Source organism: Elgaria multicarinata, chromosome 3 (assembly GCF_023053635.1).
Source record: "Elgaria multicarinata webbii isolate HBS135686 ecotype San Diego chromosome 3, rElgMul1.1.pri, whole genome shotgun sequence".
NCBI lineage: Eukaryota > Metazoa > Chordata > Lepidosauria > Squamata > Anguidae > Elgaria > Elgaria multicarinata.
In genome coordinates, this window is record NC_086173.1 from 15,190,140 (window position 1) to 15,213,246 (window position 23,107).

Consider the following 23,107-nt stretch of genomic DNA (forward strand, 5'->3'; position numbering starts at 1 on the left):
TATAGCTTCCTGCTCCTGTTTTTCCCGCGCTTTTTTTTTTTTTTTTGCAAGCTTTTGTTTTTTGTGACTGCGTGTTTTATTCAAGCGACATTGAGACAAGTAGTTGACCTTCACAACATGCTGCTAAACCTGACAGCAACAGTAATTACTGTCCTGAAGTCTGGAGCAAGATCAGCTATAATGCTTTCCTGAGCTAAAGCACCATCCCTACTAGTGAGTTTTCCTTCTCCTTTTTTCTGCATGAACCCAGAGTTTTGTGGCACTCTGAAGATTAACAACTTTATTATGGCATAAGCATAAAAGACACTTGTTTTTGCTGCTACAGACTAAAACTGACACACCTCTATGTGGGATAGTGAGTATATTTCTGGATTTAACAACTTTGCGTAAAGGGTTAAATCATTTTATCTCTCTGGCCTTAGCTTGACCTACCTGGAAGTCCAGGGCAGAGGAGGGGAGACCTCTCATTTACACATAAGGTGCGACGACTTCAGGAAGAGAGGTGTTGCGCCCGCCATTTTTTAATTTTTAAATGAAGAGGCGCTCACAGACACTTGTGCACAGAGGTAGTTTTTGGGTTGTTTTTTTAAAAAAAGTAATTTCCCCACTCCCCCTACCCTACCCCCAATGGGCGCAGTGCTCTTGAGGAGCACTGTGCCCCGTGCATGGCTACCAGCTCAACGCGGGTAATTGCTTGGAGCCGGTTCAAGCCACGGCAACGAGCCACACCTTCCGCGGTCCCGGAGACAGCCCGGGACCATGAAAAAAGCAGGCCCAAAGTGTAGGGCTGTATCCCGGGGCCAAGGAGGGATGATCCCTCCCTGATCCCGGGATCCCCTGTGTGACATCTGGATGCACAGGGACGATCCCAGGGTTCGCCCCGGGATAAAGGCTGGTCTAGCTAAGGCATCTGTCTCAAACACATACACGCCTCCTTACACTTAGGTCTAATCTACACCTGCCATTTATCCCGGGGTGGTCATGAGGTCGTCCCTGCGTGTCAAAATGACGCAGAGTTGATCCCAGGGTCAACCGGGGATGAGCACTCAGTTCTCCTGGGATAACGGAGTCTGCTTTCCCCCCGGTTTTTTCTGCTGCCTTGGGACCATCCCAAGCTCTGCAGGCCGTGTGGCTCTCCTGGGGTCTTCCCTCTTCCTCAGGAGTAGCAGGCCTTAGGAAATGAGCATGGAGCTGTGCAGGGGGAGTCCGTGGGCATCGAGGGTGAGAATTTTTGCCATCTTTGGGATGGGGCACGGCGTCTCCCAGCACCGAGTTTGTTGTGGTTTTTTTTTTTTTTAAACTCACCTTCGTGCAGGATTGCACCCACGCAATTACGCACATGTCTTTTTAATATATATGGCACCCCAGAATGTCTCTCTTACTTCCGCGACAACTCACTGGCATGATTGTCCTGAGGGACAATCCCGGAAGGGGAAAACTCCGTGATCGTCAGTCCCCAAAGGGCTGCAGGTGTAGATGAGCCCTTAGCATGCAATCCTATGCGTGTTCGGACAGAAAAAGTCCTACAATTCCCAACACTCCCCAGCCAGCGTAGCATTGCACCCTTACTTTTTCCTTGATTCTGGTGTGGGTGTAAGTCCCTTTGAACTCAATGGGACTTACTTCTTGTTGACACAAAGGATTGTGCTTTAAAATTTATTTATTTATTTATTTATTGCATTTTTATACCGCCCAATAGCCGAAGCTTTCTGGGCGGTTCACAAAAATTAAAACCATAATAAAACAACCAACAGGTTAAAAGCACAAATACAAAATACAGTATAAAAAGCACAACCAGGATAAAACCACGCAGCAAAATTGGTATAAGATTAAAATACAGAGTTAAACAGTAAAATTTAAATTTAAGTTAAAATTAAGTGTTAAAATACTGAGAAAATAAAAAGGTCTTCAGCTGGCGATGAAAAGAGTACAGTGTAGGCGCCAGGCGGACCTCTTTGGGGAGCTCATTCCACAACCGGGGTGCCACAGCGGAGAAAGCACTCCTACTAGTAGCCAATAAAGTGAATTATTATAATGATGGTAAGATTTTTGATGATTGTCCTTTCATAACTCCTAATGTGGTGCTTCACATCAGTAAGTCTGATGTCACTTGGTAAATATCGAAAAAATATATATTTTTAAAATGGTTTGAAATAAGCTTATTTGTTCACTACTACAAAGGAATAAAGTAGTCTTTTAAGGTGTCATGAGACATTGTTATTTTATCTCTGGAATTTGGGGTTGCTTAAATCTTCTCTTCTTTCCCATCCATAATTGTAGCTATTATTTCCCACTACGGGACTGCCATCAAAGTCATCCCACCCCTGCAGTATAGTACATGAACTCTGAGTGGCCATTCAAGTGTTTCTGTGGGTGACCAAAATTGCTATGGGATATAACATTCTTGTAGATGCTTATAACACATGAAACAGCATAGATGAAGTCTTGGTGTGGATGCTTGTGTGTCATATACACAGAACTACCTGACATTGTAGGTTATAATACAGTGGCCTTCCTGTGAAGGGATAGAGGCAAGCTTTGCAGGACACTGTTGACTTAACCCTTATATAGAGAAGCCCCTTATCTAGATTTTGAGGCTATTTTATGGGAAGAGAAAACAACTATGAGCGTACAGTTGTTTTTAAGCGGCTCTGAAATGTCTGTGCTACAATGTGGATGTGGTAGTTGCGCACCTTTCTCTGACAGTGCGCACAAGTCTCTGGAGCTGTGGAATGGACTTAAGTAAATTAGACCACATTATAGCAGAGGGAGGATAGAAGTCATGTTGCAAAAATTGCTCGTTCCCTGGTGTACCAAGTCCAATTCAGCACACAAGGAGGAGAGGAGATGAAGTATGGGTCAAGCAACGTTTATTCTGCAAAATAGAGACACAAGGAGCTAATTGCTGCAAAGCATGTGCCTACCTCGCAAGGGAGGTAGCTAGGTTTTATACACTTTTTTCTCTGGTGTCACATACGTAGACACCAAATAACAGGAAATTTCTACAGTCAGCCTTAGGATGGCTATGCAAATATAACTAAGCAACTAAGGGTGGACTTGATGTATGTATGTATAACCATGTAATGAGGCATTGATGTTAATAGACCACACAAACACTATGGCTGGGCAGGTGGCCCTCCTGAGCAGGACAGGTTATGTAGTGGCTGTGGAAACATGACCTTGGTATCACTGGATGGAAACACTGAGGACCACGTATTAGAGATGATACTCGCATTATTTTTTACCATTTTGCACTAAGAAAGATCGCAGCCTGTAAAGGGACAGCTGAGGCAGTTTGGAAAAAAACACACAAACAAGAAAATCCGTTACATTTCAAAACCCTTAAGCTTGAGACTCCGCACCGCCCTCTCGCTCAGTGACCGATGAACCAACCGGCCTATCATTAGGCAGACAACATGCACGGTCCAATCAGAAACAGCGCGGGCATCTCTCCCCAGCCCACTTTATATCGTTGTAACTGACAGCGATTCCCGCCAATTCTAACGGCCGCCGGGAGCGGGGCAGCCTCGCCCGTGTAGAAGAGCACCGGCCAATAGTTCTATGGAGGTGTCCTGAATGATGGTCTCGGCGTCCAATTGCAGCGAAGGGGCGGGGCATGGCTCTCCGGGTTTCCTCTCCGGCTCGGTTTCCCCCCCCTCCCCCCCGCGGGTTCTTCGCTGCGAAGAAAATGGCGGCGGCGCCGAGCGGAGATGAGAGATTGTGAGTGACCCGAAGAGAGGGGGTGGGGAGGACTAGGGCCGGACCATTAAATCCTTCGCGTGGGGGTCCTGGACGGGACCATCTGTAGCGGCAGGGAGGGTGAAGGGGATGCTCGGCGGGGCTGCGGCCGTTGGTTTCTTTCCGCTCGCGGGTTCTCCTCCCCTTTTCTCCTGCGCGCCCAGGGCCCCTGAGTGCGTCACAGCGATCCCCTCTGCCCAGCAATGGGAGGGGCCGACCCTCCTGCCGAAGAAGGGAGGAGGAGTGGGAGAGGAAGGCAGGGGCGTGCCCCCTGAGGCGGGCCGGGGGGGCGGCGGCGGCTAAGGTCAGAGGTGACTTGTGCCAACTCGCTGGTGCTACCTCGCTGATGTCAGCGCCCCAGAATTACTCCCTAATGCCACTCTGCTGTTTTGGCCATCTTCCTTTCTTTAAGCTCATGTCAGCCAACCTTTGCCTTGTCCATATGCCTGTATCTTCATGGACCTTCGTTCACCAATTCCCCATTGCCAGTGTTGGTTCCAGATTATAGGGGACATTTGGCAACATGCTTGGGTGTGTGTGTCATCCTGCCCCCCACCCCAAGTCCTCCCCAGTGTAATGAGGAAGTTGGCAGTTGGATTGTGTGCATTTTCTCGGTATATTATGGAGGATTGGGCCCCAAGGCACTGCCCAGAGACTGCAATTGAGCTGTTGCCTCTGCACACTCATTCACCCCTTTCTGGGTGAGAATTGGGTTCGTTCCCTACCACCATGGCACCAAATGGATGTAGGGACGCATGGAACTGAACAGAGGTTGATGATCATACGTGCTCACCTGGGCAGAGTAGTCCTAGAGAATGGAGTAGGTGAGGCCAAACCTCCCTACTGGTGACTTATTGGAAACAGAAGCGCCCGTTCCTTAAAGCCATTACTTGCCCAATCTCCCCCCCCCCCCCCGGCCACTTTGTACAGAGATATAGGATAAACAAGAAAGGGGATCGGCTGCTTATCCTGTTCACATGCGCTCTTAGGGTGGCATATAAGCATCTGGGCCCAATCCCCACTGGCGTGAGGGAGAGTACAGGCAAGTGAGATGAGTTGGCAGCTGTTTCTTATAGGAGCAGCCCTTGCCTTCACATGATTGGGTATGTGATGGCTGCTTCTGATTATGTGCATTCATGTGTTGTAGGAAAGACTTCTTGGTTGCTCTCCCTCTCTCTTTGGGTAGTTCGGCGTAGAGGATTGGGCGAAGTGTGGCTGATCAGAGTGAATTAGCGAACAGAAGTGTTGACTGTTCTTTTAGGAGCAACCATTACCTGTGTTTGCTAGCTCTCCTTCTTTCTCTCTGCATGGCACAGTAGGAAGGATTGGACTGCTGGACCAAATTCCCACAGCTGCACAGAGTGAGTGCAAGCATGTGCACGCAGATGGGTTAGCAAGAGGATGTGATTGATGAGGCCTGTTTGCAAATCTAGATTCTTCTGGGTGTTGGGACCAGTGGACCTAAACTTACCTGCTGTACCACCTAGAACAGGAATGGGCAACTTGTGACCCTCCAGATGTTTTGGCCTGCAATTCCCATGATCCCTCATTGGCTATGCTGGCTAGGGCTGCCAAAATATCTGGCGGGACACAAGTTTGCCCACCCCTGACCTTATAGAAACTGTGTCTACAGCACCACAGGACTCACTTATCCCTGCTGCACTGCCAGAAACTGAGGATGAGCAAGTGTGAGGACATAGTAGTTGCCTCTGCAAGGAGCAGCTCCTGCCTTCTTTGGTTCATGCAGCCTCAGTGGCTCCACTTCCCCATGCTGTGCAGCCTAGTGAGAGCGAGAAGGCAAGTGGGCAGAGGCAGGAGCAGCCACAGACTTCTCTTTCTTTTTCTCTGGGCAATCCAACAGACCCACTACTTCCTTTTGCAGCTTTGAGAATGAGAAAGGAGGCAAGGGATTGCAGACAGCAGTAACTGTTCCTTGCACCTCTTTGGGCCAATCCAGATGTGTGACCATTTACTAAATATGTGCTTGCCAATTTGGTTATAAAACAGGAATGGGGAAGTCAACTTTTAATACTAAAAGGAGTGCATGGGTTATTGGGAACCCTTCCCTGCTTTACTTTCTCTTGCCCTGCTTCTTTTCGTTTTCTCCCAGCCCACCTCCAATACTGGAAGTGAAGCAGTTGGAGAAAAAGTCAAAGCAGTGGAGTGTAGAGAGGTAAAGCCCACTGCAATTCTCCTCAGTTTTGATGCTTTGACTCGCAATATAATCTGGAGCCTGGGTCTTGTATACACCAGCCCTTTGTGTAATGTTACTTAGTCCTGCTGCCTCAAGGCCTTGGAGATGCCTCTAGCTTATGCCAACTGCTTAACTTCATCTTACCTTTTCCCGCTCTGCTCACTGGTCATATAACCACTCATGGCAACTATGTAGTGTGCCCTTAATTTTTCTTACATTGTCCTTTTTGATGCTGTGGTCCCAGTATCATCTAATATTAAATGACATGGTGCTGTTTTTGTCCATTTTATGTCAGTCCTTTGATGCACACTTTACTGTTTCATTTGGTTTTTGCTACCAATTCTCTAATGTTGTGATGCCGTTAATAACAATTCTTGATATAGTTCTCTCATGCCAACTATTTTATGTGCTGCTAGCATTTCTGATAGAAATGATAGACATTTACATTAAATAGCCTTTAACATTACATGTGCATTGTTCACGTAAATTCCTTGACACTCTTAACTAATTCTCTTCTGTATTGGCATTGCAGTTATAGCCTATCCCGACTTACCTTGTCCACAAAACTAAGACTGGAAGTTATTTCAGATTCTTAGCTGCCAGCATTTAAAAGGTGTCCAAAAGGGTCCTTATCCAGGGCTTTTCCAGTCCTACCAATAATACCATTACTTGCTCTTCACAAACCAGGTTCCCAGATCTATCACAGGCTTGTCTGACTGTTCCTTTGTTTCTCCAATGATATTCTTTGCCCAGCTCATGCCAACTAAATATGCTTATGTGAGCCACTGGAATGGTACAACCATAATTTATCTTACGGTCATAGGTGGCAATTCCATCCTTCTATTCAGGAAACCCTACAAACCCTTATATTGTATTTTGTATTTGTATTTTTAACTTGTTGGTTGTTTTATGATGGTTTTAATTTTTGTGAACCGCCCAGAGAGCTTCGGCTATTGGGCAGTATAGAAATGTAATGAATAAATGTAATGAATAAATAAATAAATAAATAAACATTGCAGAGCATCATCTGCTGTGGATACGTACCAAATTTAAGTCAGTTATGTATTTATGCTGCTTTCCTGTATTAGAAGTGCTGCCCCACCTCATCTTGCATCACTCTCTCTTTGGTGTTGCAAATGTATGACCTGGAGCTTTAGTTTATTGCATTGTTAAGATTTTGGCATGGAATATCAGGTGTGATTTCCATAATAATTTATTTATTTATTGCATTTCTATACCACTCAATAGCCGAAGCTCTCTGGGCAGTTTACAAAATTAAGACAATTCAAGTATAAAACAACAGTATAAAACCATAGTATAAAATACAATATAAAAGCACAACCAAGATAAAAACAGCAGTAATGCAAAAATACAAATTTAAAATACAAATTTAAAACAGCAAGTTCAAATTAATTTAAAGACTGTTAAAATACTGGGAGAATAAAAAGGTCTTCACCTGGCGTCTAAAATAATATAATGTAGGTGCCAAACGAACGTCCTTAGGGAGCTCATTCCACAGCCCACCTGCCTCACTTCCTTTGGCAGGGGCTCGCGGAGAAGGACCCCTGAGGATGACCTTAGGGTCCGGGCAGGTACATATGGGAGGATACAATAATACAAATAATGTTTGTATTATTTATCAGATTTTTAAGCATGTCAGTGTTTCTAGCCCCTAATGTTGCAAACAGAAAATTGTAAAGGTAAAAATATCTTACTTTTACATATGAGGCAGATATCATATATTTTTGGCTGAAGGATCACGTGTTTTGAATATAGTTCTCTTTGTGAAATGGTAATTTCAGTTTAGTGTGAAATCTTCTCTTTCCAATTATTGAATGTTAGTTTCATGTTCTACATGTCTTTCCTAACTTGGCTGAATAGATCCAGGTGGGCTTGTGTGTCAGGGAAACATCTTTGCACTCTTGGGTGTGTAGCTTCTCCCAAACTAAAACACTAATATGCCCTGAGGGAAGAGGCAGATTATAATCAAGACATTGCTGTGTTGTGAACACTATTAATGTGCATACTTGTGATGTCAGAGAGATGCAAAAAATACTTCTATTTGCATATCTGCTTCTGCTAAGTTTATCTCTGATGGAAATTAGAGGGGGACGGGGAGGGCCTCTTAATTCTTCACAGCTCTCTCTTTCTCCCCAAAGCATCCTGATCCCATTTCTGCTGTCTCTGTGAACTGCCAAACCGGTCCCTTGTTTCTCCTTTCCTTTTCAACCGCTAGTTTGCAGTTGTCTTATAGTGCTACCCTTGCTGAAATAGGTGTTGTTTCAAACTGTGGCTTCTTTGGCTAAAGCTTGGACTGGTTTATTAAGTAAAACTTTAACAATCTGTGCTCTTAATCTGTGTGTGGTGAACAGTCACAATTTGGGCTTCTTGTTTGGGATTTTAGTTTTACAAGGAGTCAGCTTATATCGCTCTTTATGACAGATTCTTTGGTGGAATTCTGATGCTACTCGTTTCTGACACATGGTGCTGGGAACCTCTTGAAGCGAGTCCTCCTTCCCTTATATTTGATCTTTCATTATTAGTTGAAACCCTTCAACATTTGATGGATGTGTTTCCCTACACTTGCTCTGCAAACTGCCTGTGTAAGAATTCTTCACACCAAGCTGCCTGTATTACACAAACACCACCGACAGGAAGGGCTCCCTGCAGGACCTTCTGATGAGCCCAAGGGAGTAGAGGCATTGTGCTCCCATTCCTGGCTTACACTTGGATCTGCCCAGAGGGCATATGCACATTGAGCATATATGGAGAATGATGAAGAATTACCTTCAACATTTTTTCCACTGCTTGGAGTGGGGAGAAGTAGCAATGGGATTAGTGATGTCTTGTTATTCTTGGTGTCTGATACCGGTCTTTATTTTCCAGGTGGTACTTTCCAGACCACATGAATGCTGACATAACCGTGCACATGCTAGCCTTATTTTTTATTTTAGTCATTTAGAATTTTTGTAAATTACCTTTTATCCACAAGGGATTCTAGGGCTATGTATATAAAATGAGAGAAAGACAGACAATAATAAAATTACGAGATAAGACTCATAAAAACTATTCAACCAGAAAACAAACAAAAAAGAAAAGAAAAAAATTGCTTAAAAATGAATTAGGAACATTTTAATCTCGCACTGAAAAGAAAACAAGGACGAGGCAATCTATTTCTCTCTTAAGGGCATTCTAAAGTCGAGGTGCCACCATAGAGAAGGCCACTCTGGTTTAACTGGTAGCCTACTGTAGTTTGAGGAATCTTCTAATGCTAAGATCTTTATTAATGTCACTCCCTAACCCTTAGTATCAAATTCTGGGTTGGGAAAATCCTGGTTGCTTGGGGCCTAGAAATTCAACACTGAATTTTACATCTCTGTTCAAATGTTGCGTTTAATGCCATAACTGAAGTGTTAGTCATGCTAAATGCTTAAGTGACTTTAGTTCCCATTGTCTGAATTCTGCTATATTCAAACATGACTTCTGTATTTTTTTTACTTTATTTTTTTTGTTTATTGTGTCCTGGGATAAAGGATCAAAGGAGGACCTGTTTGTATGGGAAATCATGATTTCGGTTTAAGCATGTACTTGCTAATAATTTTTGAGAAATCTAGCTATGTTATTGCAATGACTATAGTATATGGAGTCAGTCACGGACCCACAATTACAGATTTATGGTCACTAATCAACAAATGTCTCATGCATAGCTATATATTAAAGCAGAACTGGCTTTCACTGCATATTGCCAATAATGCTTTTGTTGCTCTCTTAGCAGCTCTAGTCATGGGCTCTTATTTCCGAGTCAAATATATTCTCTTGTGGCTTGTGTGTTTCTTTCTCAGGTTGTCCTATAAGTGCTATACAAATAGCCTTTTCTGCTTTTTTACTACAGCAAATTCTGGGCTAAAACATGTGACACTGGCAAAACATACAGATATGGATTTGAAATGCGCCAGGCGCAAGACTCCACTGTTTCACATGCATATCAAATTGGTCCATATATAGAAACAAATTGAAGTATTTGTTGGTGGCACAGAAATATTGAATTTTTCAAATTAGAACATTAAATAGTGTTCCAGCTAAGACTGTGTGTATAGTGTAAACTACGCCGTTTCTAGCACAGTCTGATCTTGGGGTTACCTAGACTATAGTCCATCTGACAGGACACATGTGGTAGCTCTTGGGAATCAAATTGAGCTGTTTGGCAATTTAGATTTTGACATATGTTTAAGTGAGAGAGTAAATATAGGCAATGGCCACATATACCACGGCTTTAATAATGCAGTCATGGTTATGGTTACAAGCATAGGAATGGTCCAGACCAAACCAGAGTGCTTGCTTTGGGTTTGTGGGCGTGAAATCTAAGCTTTTTGCTAGAAACCCCAAATGTTCTGACTCAACCGGTTTGTATGTAGACTTTGAAATTATAGGTATCGTCCATTGTGGGTGTAGCCCAGAACAATATTCCTCTGTCCCCAGCGTTGTGCCCTGCAGCTCCCTGGTAAAGTTGGGCCGATTTACTATTACAAGGCATGATGTTCCTCTCTGTAAACACACACAGTTCTTGTATTGTTTCCTGTATACATCACCAAGTGAATTGTAGCAAGAGTCTGAAACGCATAACAAAGCAAGCAGAATGTCCCTTCTAACTCATCTTCTGATCTAGGTTTAGATTGGTGATTCATCTTTTTACTAAATGACCCACTTAGTAAAGTCGATAAGCATGTGAATGTTTATTTACTTCTCAATGGTAGCGTCCCCAAGAGCTACCTTTGGCAGTCTAGTCAGTGTTTCAGCATGGCCCACTATAGATACCCAGCTTACTGCTTGGGAATCCTCATCATTAGACAGAACACAAGCATCCAGATTGTGTTATGAGTCTCAGACGTGAACTTGGTAAGTAGCCTTAAGCTATTATGCTCTCTTTGCCCAATAATAGGAACCTACCATATAGGTTACTGGGTGGTATGTGTTTAAAACGGTGTGAAAACTCAAAAGAAAGCACTATTTAAATGCTTATTATTGACAGATTATGAGAGAATTCTGGGCATCTAGTCACATGGTATTTTTCAAAAATAATTGTTCAGACAAGGAATTACACCTTTATTGATAGATATATGAAAATATTGACCTAATACATACATAATGCTTAATCATGTACTAACCATAGTTTGCTGCCTTAATCCTTGTTAAGATCCTTGTTAATCCTTGGTTTAATTTGTCAAGCTAAGCATTGCCCTTGGAGAGTGTGTATAGTGAGACCCACTTGCAAGCAGAGAAACTGGAGAGGTGGGGAAACTGCCTTAGCCGTGGGTTGCATGGTGCAGATGTCGCACTTAGCCTAAGTTTGCAAACCCACTTCAAACCATGGTTTGTATCCTAGTTTATGGTCACTTCTTAACCATGGTGTGCAGTGTAATCCTATACTTAGAAGTAAGTCCCAGTGTGTTTAGGGTGTTTAGTGGATTTATTCTCAGATGGGTGTATAGGATTGCAACATTAGATATTCAGTCACGTTTATTAACCATGTGTATATCTGTATAGGGCTGCAGTGGAAGAACAATAATCAACATATCTTTTTTGGAGAAAAGGGATGAAAACTAGATGACATTTCTAGCTTACATACATTTTTCTTAATTGAAAATGAATACTGTATTTTTGGGACTTTCATAGGTCTTCAGATATAGGCGGCCCTGCGCCCACTTGCCCCCCAAGAGTGAGGAACTGTTTTGCAGGTACTACTGTTCAGGAAGCCCTGTGGTAATAGCTATGGGTAGGCTTGAATTTTTTATCACGTGCGTGGCGCCATTTGTCCTACAGAGGTAATGCAAGAAATGCAGTTCACTGTTGAGTAGGAAACAGCTCATTGTTAGCTTCCTCCACATAATAGTGCTCATCCATCAGCTAAATTACAAACAAATTTTAGATTCCTATAAACTGCTAAATCTTGGAAATTCATACTAATAAGGATATGCTGAAGGCAGAATTGAATTGATTTGTATATTTATCACGTCTGTAACTCACCTTTTCCCAAGGAGCTCAGGGGATATCCCATTTCATCTTATCAACCCTGTGGAATAGCTTAAGCTAGGGAATATCTTGCCCAAATTCATCCAGTGAGCTTTATGGCTGAATGAGAATTAAAACCCATAATTTACCACTCCAGATCTACCATTCTAACCAATATATCACATTGACTCTCTATATGGAAATGTGAAAAGGTTCAAAATGATTTGTCAAACACATTTTTCTTAGACGGGTCACTTTCATTAATCCACAAGCATTAAACATTCTTGTTCCCCTGCCTTGTGTGCTGATTTGATACACTGATTTTGTGTCTTTCTCTGTTGTGAACTCAGACTTCCTAGGGATGGAGCTGATGTGTTGGGAAGGTCTTGGATGCCACTTTCACAGTCCAAAGTCAGTTATTTAATTGCTCTTTTCTAGGCTCCCAAAGTGATTTGCAAAAGAACAGAGATCCTTCCAATCAATATCCTTATGATTGCTGACACAAATTAATCTGAGATGGAACCCAGTGGATCTCTGAATATGGAGTTCCAAAGAGTTTATTGGCCCTATTCCAAGATCCCAAATACTGTATTCAGTGAATGAGGGAACACAAACCAAGGTCTGTACTAATTCTTGGGGATGGAAAAGATTACAGGAGGTGTTCAGTAAGGTACACAGGGCCTAGTCCACTTAGGACTTCAAAGGTAGTAATGGAGCCCAGAAGCAAATTGAAAAAAGGCAGCACAGATGAGCTGGAATAGAAGCTGTATAGCTTGCTTCCACACTAACCCTTTCTTCTGGAATTTACCTAATTAGTTCATTTGGTTATTAAGAAAAATCAAGATGAAATTGCAGTCAGTTCATTGCCTACCTGTGTCTTCGATGTTGTCCTCCCCTCTTTTAGTATTTTTTTTTAAAAATTAAACCTGGTTTCTAGCAGTTTCTCTCACTTTGAATGGAATTGCAGCAGCACTGTTTCTGGTGTGTATGGTAAAGTATTGTGTTATTGATGCACCTGTTGAGAGGCATGGTTTGTGTTCCACCTTTCTACATTGTGTGTCTTGCATTTTCTGGTTATACTGGCATTCACATGTCATGCTACATGGTCCCTTCAAGCATAACCATAGGTTCTGCCTTTTAAAAAACTTGTTTTCTCTTTGGGTTTTAAATAATTATGTATTTGTGCTTTTATTTCCCCTCTCAAAGTGCAATTGCACCAATCAAAAATAAAACACAATAAATGAACAATCAAATTACGGGATTGCTCTGACTGCAAAGAAGACATGAGTAATTAAAGGGTCAATAGCTTGCATGCAACAAGAAACAATTAATTAAAGGGCATGTTTCAAACAGGTGACCTTTGATTTTAGAAATGAACCGGACTGGCTTCTGAGTAATACTTCCTAAGATTTTGACCATGGGTATTTTTAGATTAGGCTTTCATTCTGCAGTTGGACAATCACAAACAGACTTTTATGAAGGGGCCATATGTCATCATCTTCCATTTGTTACCTTCCCATGTTTTCTTGTTGCTTCTGTCTTTTTTTTAATAACACAAAGATCAGTTGAGGGAAAGATGGAATAGCTTAATAATGCCTTTTGATTGGTAGTGCTAGGAGCCCTCCATCTGAGAACAGCCTATGGGAACACATTTTCTTATTTTTATTGAGAATATAGCACTCTAATTCCTATAGGTTTGAGAAGAACAGTACCTCAGCAGTGTTCTGGGACTCTAGTGTGGAATGGACCATACTATCTGTAGCTTGTCCCCACTAAAAGATGGGGCATAAAATTCTGCAGAAGGAGCTCCTGATGTCACACACACACACCCTCGGACAGCCTGGTGGGGAGCAATTTGTTCTCCCATCTAAAACCTGTTCTCCATTCCAATGTAGAGCATGTTATGGCAATCCAACTAGGGTCTACTGAAACAAGTAATGACAAATACAAAATAAAGGGATGGGAATAACTAGGTACTGAATATCTCTGGCATCCTGCCCAAGGCGCATGTATGCCTAGTTCAGCTGGGATTTTACATTATTGAGCTTTTTAGGGATCTGTTCTAAACATGCTCATTATGTTTGTTTGCCTACTGCTTCATCTGCTTGTTTAGGCTACTATGTTCTTAATGCCTTTTGGGGAAGGAAAAGCTCCAAAGCTTAGCAGCATCAATAAAAATTCCTAAGTAGCAGGGATGGCAAGGTACGTGTTTTCTTTGGGCAGTGAGATGACATTTTGCTGCTGTGGCTCAGAGTATCCTGGAGTCCAACCACTCGTTAACGGTGTAACTTGTGGTAAGGGTGGCTGGTTGGCATACTTACTTTGTGGTTATTCTTGCTGGAACTTCCAGTTGCAAAACACCTGCCCTTCTTCCTTTGATCTCGCTTTTCTTTCACCTGCCCTATCATTTCCCATTTCCTTTGGTCTCTGAATTCATTTAGAAGGACAGCACTATTGCAGCCATCAGTCCTTACAGGGCAGTTTAAATTTGATGTGAAGAGAAGGTCATTTAAATGTTATAGCTTGTCCCTGAGAGGTTTAAAGAGAAGGAGGTGGTAGTTCAGACTTCTAATTTAGTACGTTCCTACTGGGTTGTTTTTTGACACCCACCTCTGCATGTGTGACGCATGTTCCTTGTGTTCATGTCCACAACTGTTAGCCCTAGAAGGGCATGCTAACATTTAGGAGCTAACTCTTTCAAAACCCAGGTTTTCAAGAGATTGCAACTGAGAAAATGGCTCTGACGTAAGGCCAATGCTGGGAAAACTTCCATGTACCTAATATTTTGAACTTAGCACCTAAAAATGATAAATCATTGTCTTTCTCTTTTGCCAGCTTGGGCAGGTGTAGAATGTAAACATTGATTTTGATGCCTAATGAGAGTTGGTGTAGTGTAATGGCTAATGGCCAAGCTAGATGTGAAGTGGCAAATCCTAGTATTTAAACAGATTTTTTCCAATCAAATAGAAAAAGCGAAAGGGGCCACACAGGTGAGGGGAACTGAACATTTGCACCCTCTTTGCATTCCCTCTCTGCAAGTGTTTTCCTCTTAGCTGGGGTCATTTTAGGTACTGGAGTTCAATCTAGAAGAGAAGTAGGGCTGATGGGAGGGTGAGCTACAAGGTAAAGGTTCTGCACTCCTCACCTGAGCTCTTCTTTTAGCATCAAATTCTCTCCTTGGCTCTTGTGTGTGATTGGGGCAGTTTTGTGTTTAAGCACAAGGAATGGCATTTTATTTATTTTAACATTTAAAGTGCCCTTCATCCACAAGTTATCCGAGGGCAGTGCACATAAAATTTCAAAAACAAGCACAGCACAAAAACAGTAAGCTAAATCAGCACAATAAAGACTCAGGCTCCCAGCAAAGAAACATCTCACCCCCAGCTGCAACATCTTTGGGGGACTGGGAGCTTAAGAGGCAGGCTCCTACTACCTGGGTTTTTGACCATCTGATCCAGCCAGGAGAGGAAGGCCTGCAGAGCAAGGGACCAATCAGCGGCTGCTATTGTCTTGCCTCGTCTGCGGAACCTCCAACTGCCTCCTAGCAGACTCAGGCTCCCAGCAAAGAAACATCTCACCCCCAGCTGCAACAACTTTGGGGGACTGGGAGCTTAAGAGGCAGGCTCCTTTGGGGGTGGGCTCGCCGCCGAAAGGGGACTCCAAAGGGGTTTGCTACTTTGGGGAAGCCACTTCAGGGCAGTACACAAGGGCGAGGGCCTGTCCCCTTGTTTGTTTTGTTTTGTTTCTTTTCTTTTCTTCTTCTTCTTATTATTTATTTATATAGCACCATCAGTGTACATGGTGCTGTACAGATAACACAGTAAATAGCAAGACCCTGCCGCATAGGCTTACAATCTCCTCCCCCTACTTTCAGCCTGCTTCCTTTTAGTCGTGTGAGGTTTCTGTCAGTCTGTCATGAATAACTGCTTTCCTGGGAGTGGAGGAGGTGATGGGAGTCCAGGAGCAGCCGTCACAGTTATACAGGGCAGAGGGAGATACAGGGCGGGGAGACAGCTGCACTGTCATAAGAAAGAGTGCAATGACAGGGTGTTGGTTATCCCCAAACTTCCCCCCCCCCAAATTCAAATAATTTGGATGGCCCTGGCAACAGACCTCCTGGGTTGAAATTGCTGCTGGTGAACTCCAGGTCGGTTAATGGGAAAACAACTGCTATCCAGGACTTGATCCTGGATGAGCATGCCGACCTGGCCTGTATGACAGAGAACTGGTTGGATGAAGCTGGGGTAGTTAATCTCTCTTAGCTTTGCCCACCAGGGTTCTCTGTCCAGCAGCAAGCAAGGCCTGGAGGGCGGGGAGGTGGAGTGGCAGTGGTCTATCGGGATTCCATCCCCCTGACCAGGTGCCCTGTCCCACAGTCTGCAGGGTTTGAATGTGTGTATCTGAAGGTGGGTGCCCGGGATAGAATAGGGATTCTGTTGGTGTACCGTCCACCCCGCTATTCAACAGTCTCCCTTCCTGAGCTAGCCGGGATAGTCTCGGATTTGGTGTTGGAGTCCCCACGGCTTGTTGTTCTGGGGGATTTCAATATCCATGCTGAGGCTGCCCTGTCGGGAGCGGCTCATGACTTCATGTCCGCCATGGCAACTATGGGTCTATCCCAAGTAGTATCTGGCCCCACCCATGTTGCTGGGCACACTTTGGACCTTGTTTTCTGTGCTGGATGGGGTGACAGGGATCTGAGAGTGGAGGAACTTTATATAGTTCTGTTGTCATGGACAGATCACTACCTGGTGAGGTTTAGACTTGCTGGCACTCAGAACCTCTGCAGGGGTGGAGGACCGATTAAGATGGTCTTCCCCAGGAGGCTGATGGATCCGAATGGTTTCCTGATGGCTCTTGGGGATTTTCCTGTTGCCTCAGCAGGTGATTCTGTCGATGCCCTGGTTGATCTCTGGAATACAGAGATGGCCAGGGCAGTGGACATGATTGCTCCTGAGCGTCCTCTCTCACGTTGTGGAGCCACACCAGCCCCCTGGTTTTCCAGTGAGCTGGCAGCAATGAAATGAGTGAGACGGAGGCTAGAGCGACGGCGGAAAACTCGGAGTGAATCTGATCAAACACAGGCTAGAGCCTATTTGAAGGCCTACTCTGTGGCAATTCGGGCAGCGAAAAAACTTATTTTCTCTGCCACTATTGCGTCTGCAAAGAGCCGTCCAGCAGAGCTGTTTCGGGTGGTCAGGAGCCTTCTACACTCTGGCCCCCAAAAAGTGATTTCAGACCTTTCAACAGCCTGTTGTGACCAATTTGCCCAGCACTTTGCAGACAAAATTGCTCAGATCCGCTCTGACTTGGATGCTAATGTTGATGCAGATCCAGTGGATGTAACTTTGGCACCTGCTTGTCCAGCATTATTGGATACCTTTCAATTTGCACAGTCCGATGATGTGGACAGGGTCCTTGGATTGGTGAGAGCCACCACGTGTATACTAGATCCTTGCCCTTCCTGGCTTATAAAAGCTGCCAGAGGGGGTCTGGCTGAGTGGGTAAGCGGAGTGGTCAATGCCTCCCTTCGCCGAGGAAGGGTCCCAGCCTGTTTGAAGGAGGCAGTGGTAAGACCCACACTGAAAAAGCCCTCCTTGGCCCCCACTGTATTGGATAACTACCGGCCAGTCTCCAACATCCCATTTTTGGGCAAAGTACTGGAGCGTGTGGTGGCTTCCCAACTCCAGGGATTCCTGGATGAGACAGATTATCTAGATCCATTTCAATATGGCTTCAGGCCTGGTTATGGGACAGAAACAGCTTTGGTCGCCTTGGTGGATGATCTTCGCCGGGAACTGGACAGGGGGAGTGTGTCCCTGCTGGTTCTGCTGGACCACTCAGCAGTGTTCGATACCATCGACCATGGTATCCTTCTGGGCCGCCTTGCTAGGATGGGTCTTGGAGGCACTGTTTTACAGTGGCTCCATTTCTTCCTGGATGGACGGACCCAGAAGGTGGTACTGGGGGACTCCTGTTCGACTCCTTGGCCATTGGCCTGTGGAGTCCCTCAGGGCTCTGTTTTGTCTCCCATGCTATTTAACATATACATGAAACCGTTGGGAGAGGTTATCCGGAGTTGTGGGGTGCGGTGCCACCAGTACGCTGATGACACCCAACTCTACTACTCCTTTCCACCCAATTCCAAGGAAGCAGTTTCTGTGCTAAACCGCTGTTTGTTGGCAGTAATGGATTGGATGAGGGCGAACAAATTGAAGCTTAATCCAGATAAGACAGAGGTGCTCCTGGTCAGTCGAAAGGCAGATCAGGGAATAGGGATTCAGCTTGTGTTGGATGGGGTTACACTCCCCCTGAAGACGCAGGTACGCAGCTTGGGTGTACTTCTGGATTCAGCCCTGAGCCTGGATGCCCAGGTTTCGGCAGTGGCCAGGAGTTCATTTGCACAGTCAAAGCTAGTGCGCCAGCTGCGCCCGTTCCTTGAGATATCTGACCTGGCCACGGTGACACATGCCTTAGTTACATCCCGATTGGATTACTGTAACGCGCTCTATGTGGGGCTGCCTTTGAAGAGTGTTTGGAAACTCCAGCTGGTTCAAAGAGCTGCAGCCAGATTGTTGACCGGGGCTGGTTATAGGGAGCACACAACTCCCCTGTTAAAACAGCTCCACTGGCTTCCAGTCTGTTTCCGGGCACAATTCAAAGTGCTGGTTATGACCTATAAAGCTCTATATGGTTCGGGTCCAGGTTATTTGAAAGAACGTATTCTCCCTTATGAGCCTGCCCGTGCTTTGAGATCTTCTGGAGAGGCCCTTCTTTTAGTCCCACCTTCTTCACAGGCACGCTTGGTGGGAACATGGGAGAGGGCCTTCTTGGTGGCTGCTCCGGTGCTCTGGAACTCTCTTCCCGGGGAAGCTAGGCTGGCTCCCTCCTTGATGGGCTTTCAGAAGCAAGATAAAACTTTTTTGTTCAAGCAGGCCTTTGGAGAATAATCTGGCCCTCCATCTATGTTAATGTCTTATAATTTTGTTGTGTATTTTTTAATTGTTTATGGTTTTGTTTCCCTCCCCCCCCATGTATATTTTAAACTTTGTAAGGCCGCCTTGAGGCCCAGCTTTGGGCAAAAGGCGGGATACAAATAAAATAATAATAATAATAATCCCAGCAAACAAATACAGTTAATTTAAAATGTCTGGGCAAAAAATGTTTGTACTCGCGCTCAAAAGAATACAAAGTCAGTGAAAAATGAATCTACTGCAGGAGTGTATTCCAGGGCCAGGGTGCCACCACAGAGTAGGTCCTCTCCTTTGTAAATTTTTCACTTCTCTCAACCATGAATGGAACTTGGTGAAGCACCTTCACTGAAGATCTTAATGCATGGGCAATATGATATGGAAGGAGGCAGCCCTTCAGATATTTGACACCCCCCCCCCAAAGCATTTAGGGCTTTAAAGGTAAGCACCAGCACTGAGTTGGACTTGGTAGCAAATAATTTCTTCAGAAATGATATAACGTGGCTCAACTTAGACAAAACAGCCAGAATTCTAGCAACCAAATTCTGTACCAGTGGAAGCTTCTGAGCTGTTCTCATGGGCAACCCCATATGTATATAACAACCCAACTTGGAAGTTCCCAGAGCATGGAAGCCAGGAAAGGCCATAGCTGGTGAACCACCTGAAGTTGGTAAAAGATGCTCCCATCCACCAAGGCTACTTGGTTGAGGAGTGTGAGGAGATAATTACATCAGCCACAAATTTACTGGGTGGCCTTTGGCTTTTAGTCTTGGCCCAACATCTGTAATGTGGAGATAATATCACCCCACATAATAATTCTTGCTATTTGTAAGGATTGTTGAAATAACATGAGAAGTACTCAAGTGAATCCTTAAAAATCAACCTATATAACGTTCCACATGGTGAGCATAGACATCTCTCTGCCATCGGCTCCTGACCCACTTAGCCAGCCTAGGCAAAACAAGTATTGTGGGGATGCTCAGAATATGGGAAGGTACTTCTCCAGCATGGGCCAGCTATGATTTTCAGGAGGAAAAAAACAGAAAGATGAGTGCGCTCGCATGCAAAAATGGGGAGCAACAGGGGGAGAGGAGATATGGCATTGGGCAATGGTATGGGATCATAGGAGGGTGGGTGGAGAAGAAGCAGGGCCCAAGGAAAAGAAAGGCAGAGTGAAGCCAGCTGGGAACAGGGAATGGAGCCAGGGCTGGGGCGCCTCTGTCATCTTGGTTATAGATCATCTTTAAAGCCAGCTTATTGCTTTCATGCTGCTGTAAGCTTTCCTGTGCTAGATAAAGGCAGTTTCCCAAGGCCTAATAAGAACATACATCCAAAGGATGTTTTACTTCGGCTGCAGTCCTATGCCTACTTAGTAAGTCCAATTTAACTCATTGGGGCTTCTGAGTAAACATGTATAGGATTGCGCTATTAGAAATGTTTTTTTTTTAAAAAGTATGCTTTGTAGGGTAAAGCTACTGCATGTACGTGTATTGGGAAATCATGGTGGTTACAGCATTTCCCAATCTTCATCTGGCAAAATAGATGTGAGCTGCCTTCACACGTGATAGTGTATGCATCTTTTTCCTAGACCGACGTCCACTGGTGTGTGGAAATGGCCCAACATGGCAATTCACCTTAAAAGGACGGTATGTTTCTGAATTGGACGTGTGTGCTGTGTGGCTTGCTTAAGTGAAAATCCTAGTGCCAGTCTTTGTGATCAGTCACAAGCCTGTTTTATGAATGGTTGCTGCCACTGCTTTTATGTTTTTGGAAAGGTATGCTCTTGGGCCACGGTTGTTTTGTTGTTGCGTGAGGAGCAATACAGTGGTGGTGTTGGGGCTTTTGGGAGAGGAGGAGGAAGGCTTAAAAGCAAACTATAAAGCTGGGCTTGATAAACCAGGCTTTCAGTTGGCTTTGGCAGAGCTGTGTGGATTGTATTTTTGCAGGCTGACTAGATCCTTAACAATTTCTCCTCTGTACTATGCACCAAGCTTCCGGCCTTGGTGTCTGTTTATTTGAAAGGATCATACTGTGCTGAAGTGTAGTTTGCAGCTTCCTATTGCTGTACCATCTTTATTCCTCGTCTGCCCTCCCTCCCTGTAAATCACAAATGAGGGTCTAATTGACTCATTGATTAATGCGTTGGAAAAGGTGCATGTTGAAAACAAGTTAAAATATTTGGGAAGTGATTTGTAAAGAGGTTGATTCAAAATATACTAATGGGAGCTGCAAGATCTCCATCTACAGTGGTGCTGAGGGCCAAACTAGGCATGGTGAGGGCATCCATGTTTGTTCTTCTTGCTTCTGTCTGTCCTATTAGCATAAGAGGCTGGGCTATCGTATTAAAAGAGAGAGAACTACCTCTCAGCCTGTCATTCCAGGCACTTTTCTCCTTAGTCTAGTTCTTAAACGTGAGTAGATAATTAGGAAGAATTCCTCTCCCCTCACACCTTTCTCTGATTCTTCACTTCAGTTTTATATGTGAACGGGGCAGACATGCAAATAAGTGTGTCTGCTCCTGTTGTGTCTAGCTCGGGTGGGTCTTCTTAACAAACACTTTGGGAGCTAACAGTAACGGCTGCTTTTCATGATACCTCTAAAAGGCAAGGGGTGCCCTCAGGTGATATTCATGCTTTACTTAGAAGAGGAATACATATTTTAGAGAGATGATATTGAAACTGAAGAACCGCTTTGGTGTCTTGTCTGACAAATGTCTGTGTTTGGAAATAGTTATGTTATCATTTGAGTGCTGTTGGGGCAGCTGTGCTTTTATGAACGTAAAATTAAGAATTGGCCTTATGTGGTAATTAAGGTTGAATCTAACCTGCAAGTGAACTGAATTGTTTATCCTCTCTCTGTGAGGATTTGCATACATATTTTGCGCTTGCAAGAAGCTGTGTCATGGGTTAATACTGAAATTAAGGAAGTGATGGTTCAGAGCACATCTTTTCTTGCTCTGAGCCTCATGTGTGGATTTGCTGGTGCTGCATTTCCCCTCACTGCATAAAGTTAATTTTTTTATATATGTCATAGCCAATCTTTTGAGATTACCTTTGTTTTGGAGGGGTTATGTGTCTTCATGTATGTCTTGTGTTTTCAGTGGGAAAGGGAAGAAAATGAGATGATGCAAATAGAACTTTTAAATTTATTTCCTCAGAGCTAAAACTTGCCATGGAAATCACTTGAGTTAGCAATATTGGACCATGGCCCTAAAGTCCTGATGCTGCTACCTTATGGAAGTGGATACAGATTGAAAGGGCTCGTCAACAGAAGGTGAACACTGAGAGGCTTGCAACAAGGCAATGAAATGTGCTACGCTAGCATGGAAGCAGTAAAAATGAACCCCTGACACTGCAAGCTGATACATTTGAGCAGAATTCCCGTGATATGTACAGCTGAAATTTATGTATGCAAAATGAAGGATATTCACAAAGCACCTTATAACCAAAATATGAACAGTAATTGTTTTCATTTTGTGGATCTAGTGTGAGAAACTGTAGCCCTAGTTTCGTCTTTTGTGAACATTGCAGGTTCTCTGGCTTCAGTTAACAAGTTGTTGTTGAACCCATTTTATTATGCTATGCAACATACCATATTTTGAATATAGTCAATTAAATAGTGGTGTAGTGGCCTGGCGTTCCTGTCATAAATCTGCCTGTTTCTTGAGTAGACACATTATAGTTTGAATTATGGGAGTGATTTACAGAAGGACTTCCATGCTCTCTATAGAACCAAAGAGCATATCAAGAACTTTCCCTCAATGGAACAAAATTGTACATCACATTGAACTCATATGGACATTAGAAAAGGAGTCTGTAAAACACTTTCATCTCCTGTAAGAAGTGTTTGGTGTTTGATGATAAAGATTTTTGAGCGGTGGGGTAGGAGTAGGGAATTTATCTTCAGTTATTGCAGGTGCTACTGTCCTGTGAAAAAAACGACTGAGTTTCTACAACTCTGAAAGTACTCCCCCCCCCACAAAGTACTTCAGGATGCAATCCTATACTCGCGTTCTGCTGGCTGAGGTGGTATAGGATTTGGAAGAAGACCCATGATGTTTGAAGAACTGCCTAGATTTGCCAGAGGAACACTCCCCCAGTGAAGATACACTGGTAGAATGGCCATAGTAGGGTAGAGCCATGAGCGGCACAGGGTAGGAGAACATGACATATCTTATACTCCCCCAGATAATGCC

General features: G+C 44.0%; 1 protein-coding gene across 1 annotated transcript in view; it reads left to right on the plus strand.

Moving 5' to 3' along the window:
• Window positions 1-3,664: 3,664 nt before the first annotated feature.
• MECP2 (methyl-CpG binding protein 2) overlaps window positions 3,665-23,107 on the plus strand; it is a 97,396-nt gene continuing 77,953 nt past the window's right edge. The window contains exon 1 of the mRNA XM_063119363.1: window positions 3,665-3,720. Within this exon, the coding sequence (XP_062975433.1) occupies window positions 3,689-3,720 (32 nt within the window). The 5' untranslated portion in view covers window positions 3,665-3,688. The remainder of the gene's footprint in view (window positions 3,721-23,107) is intronic.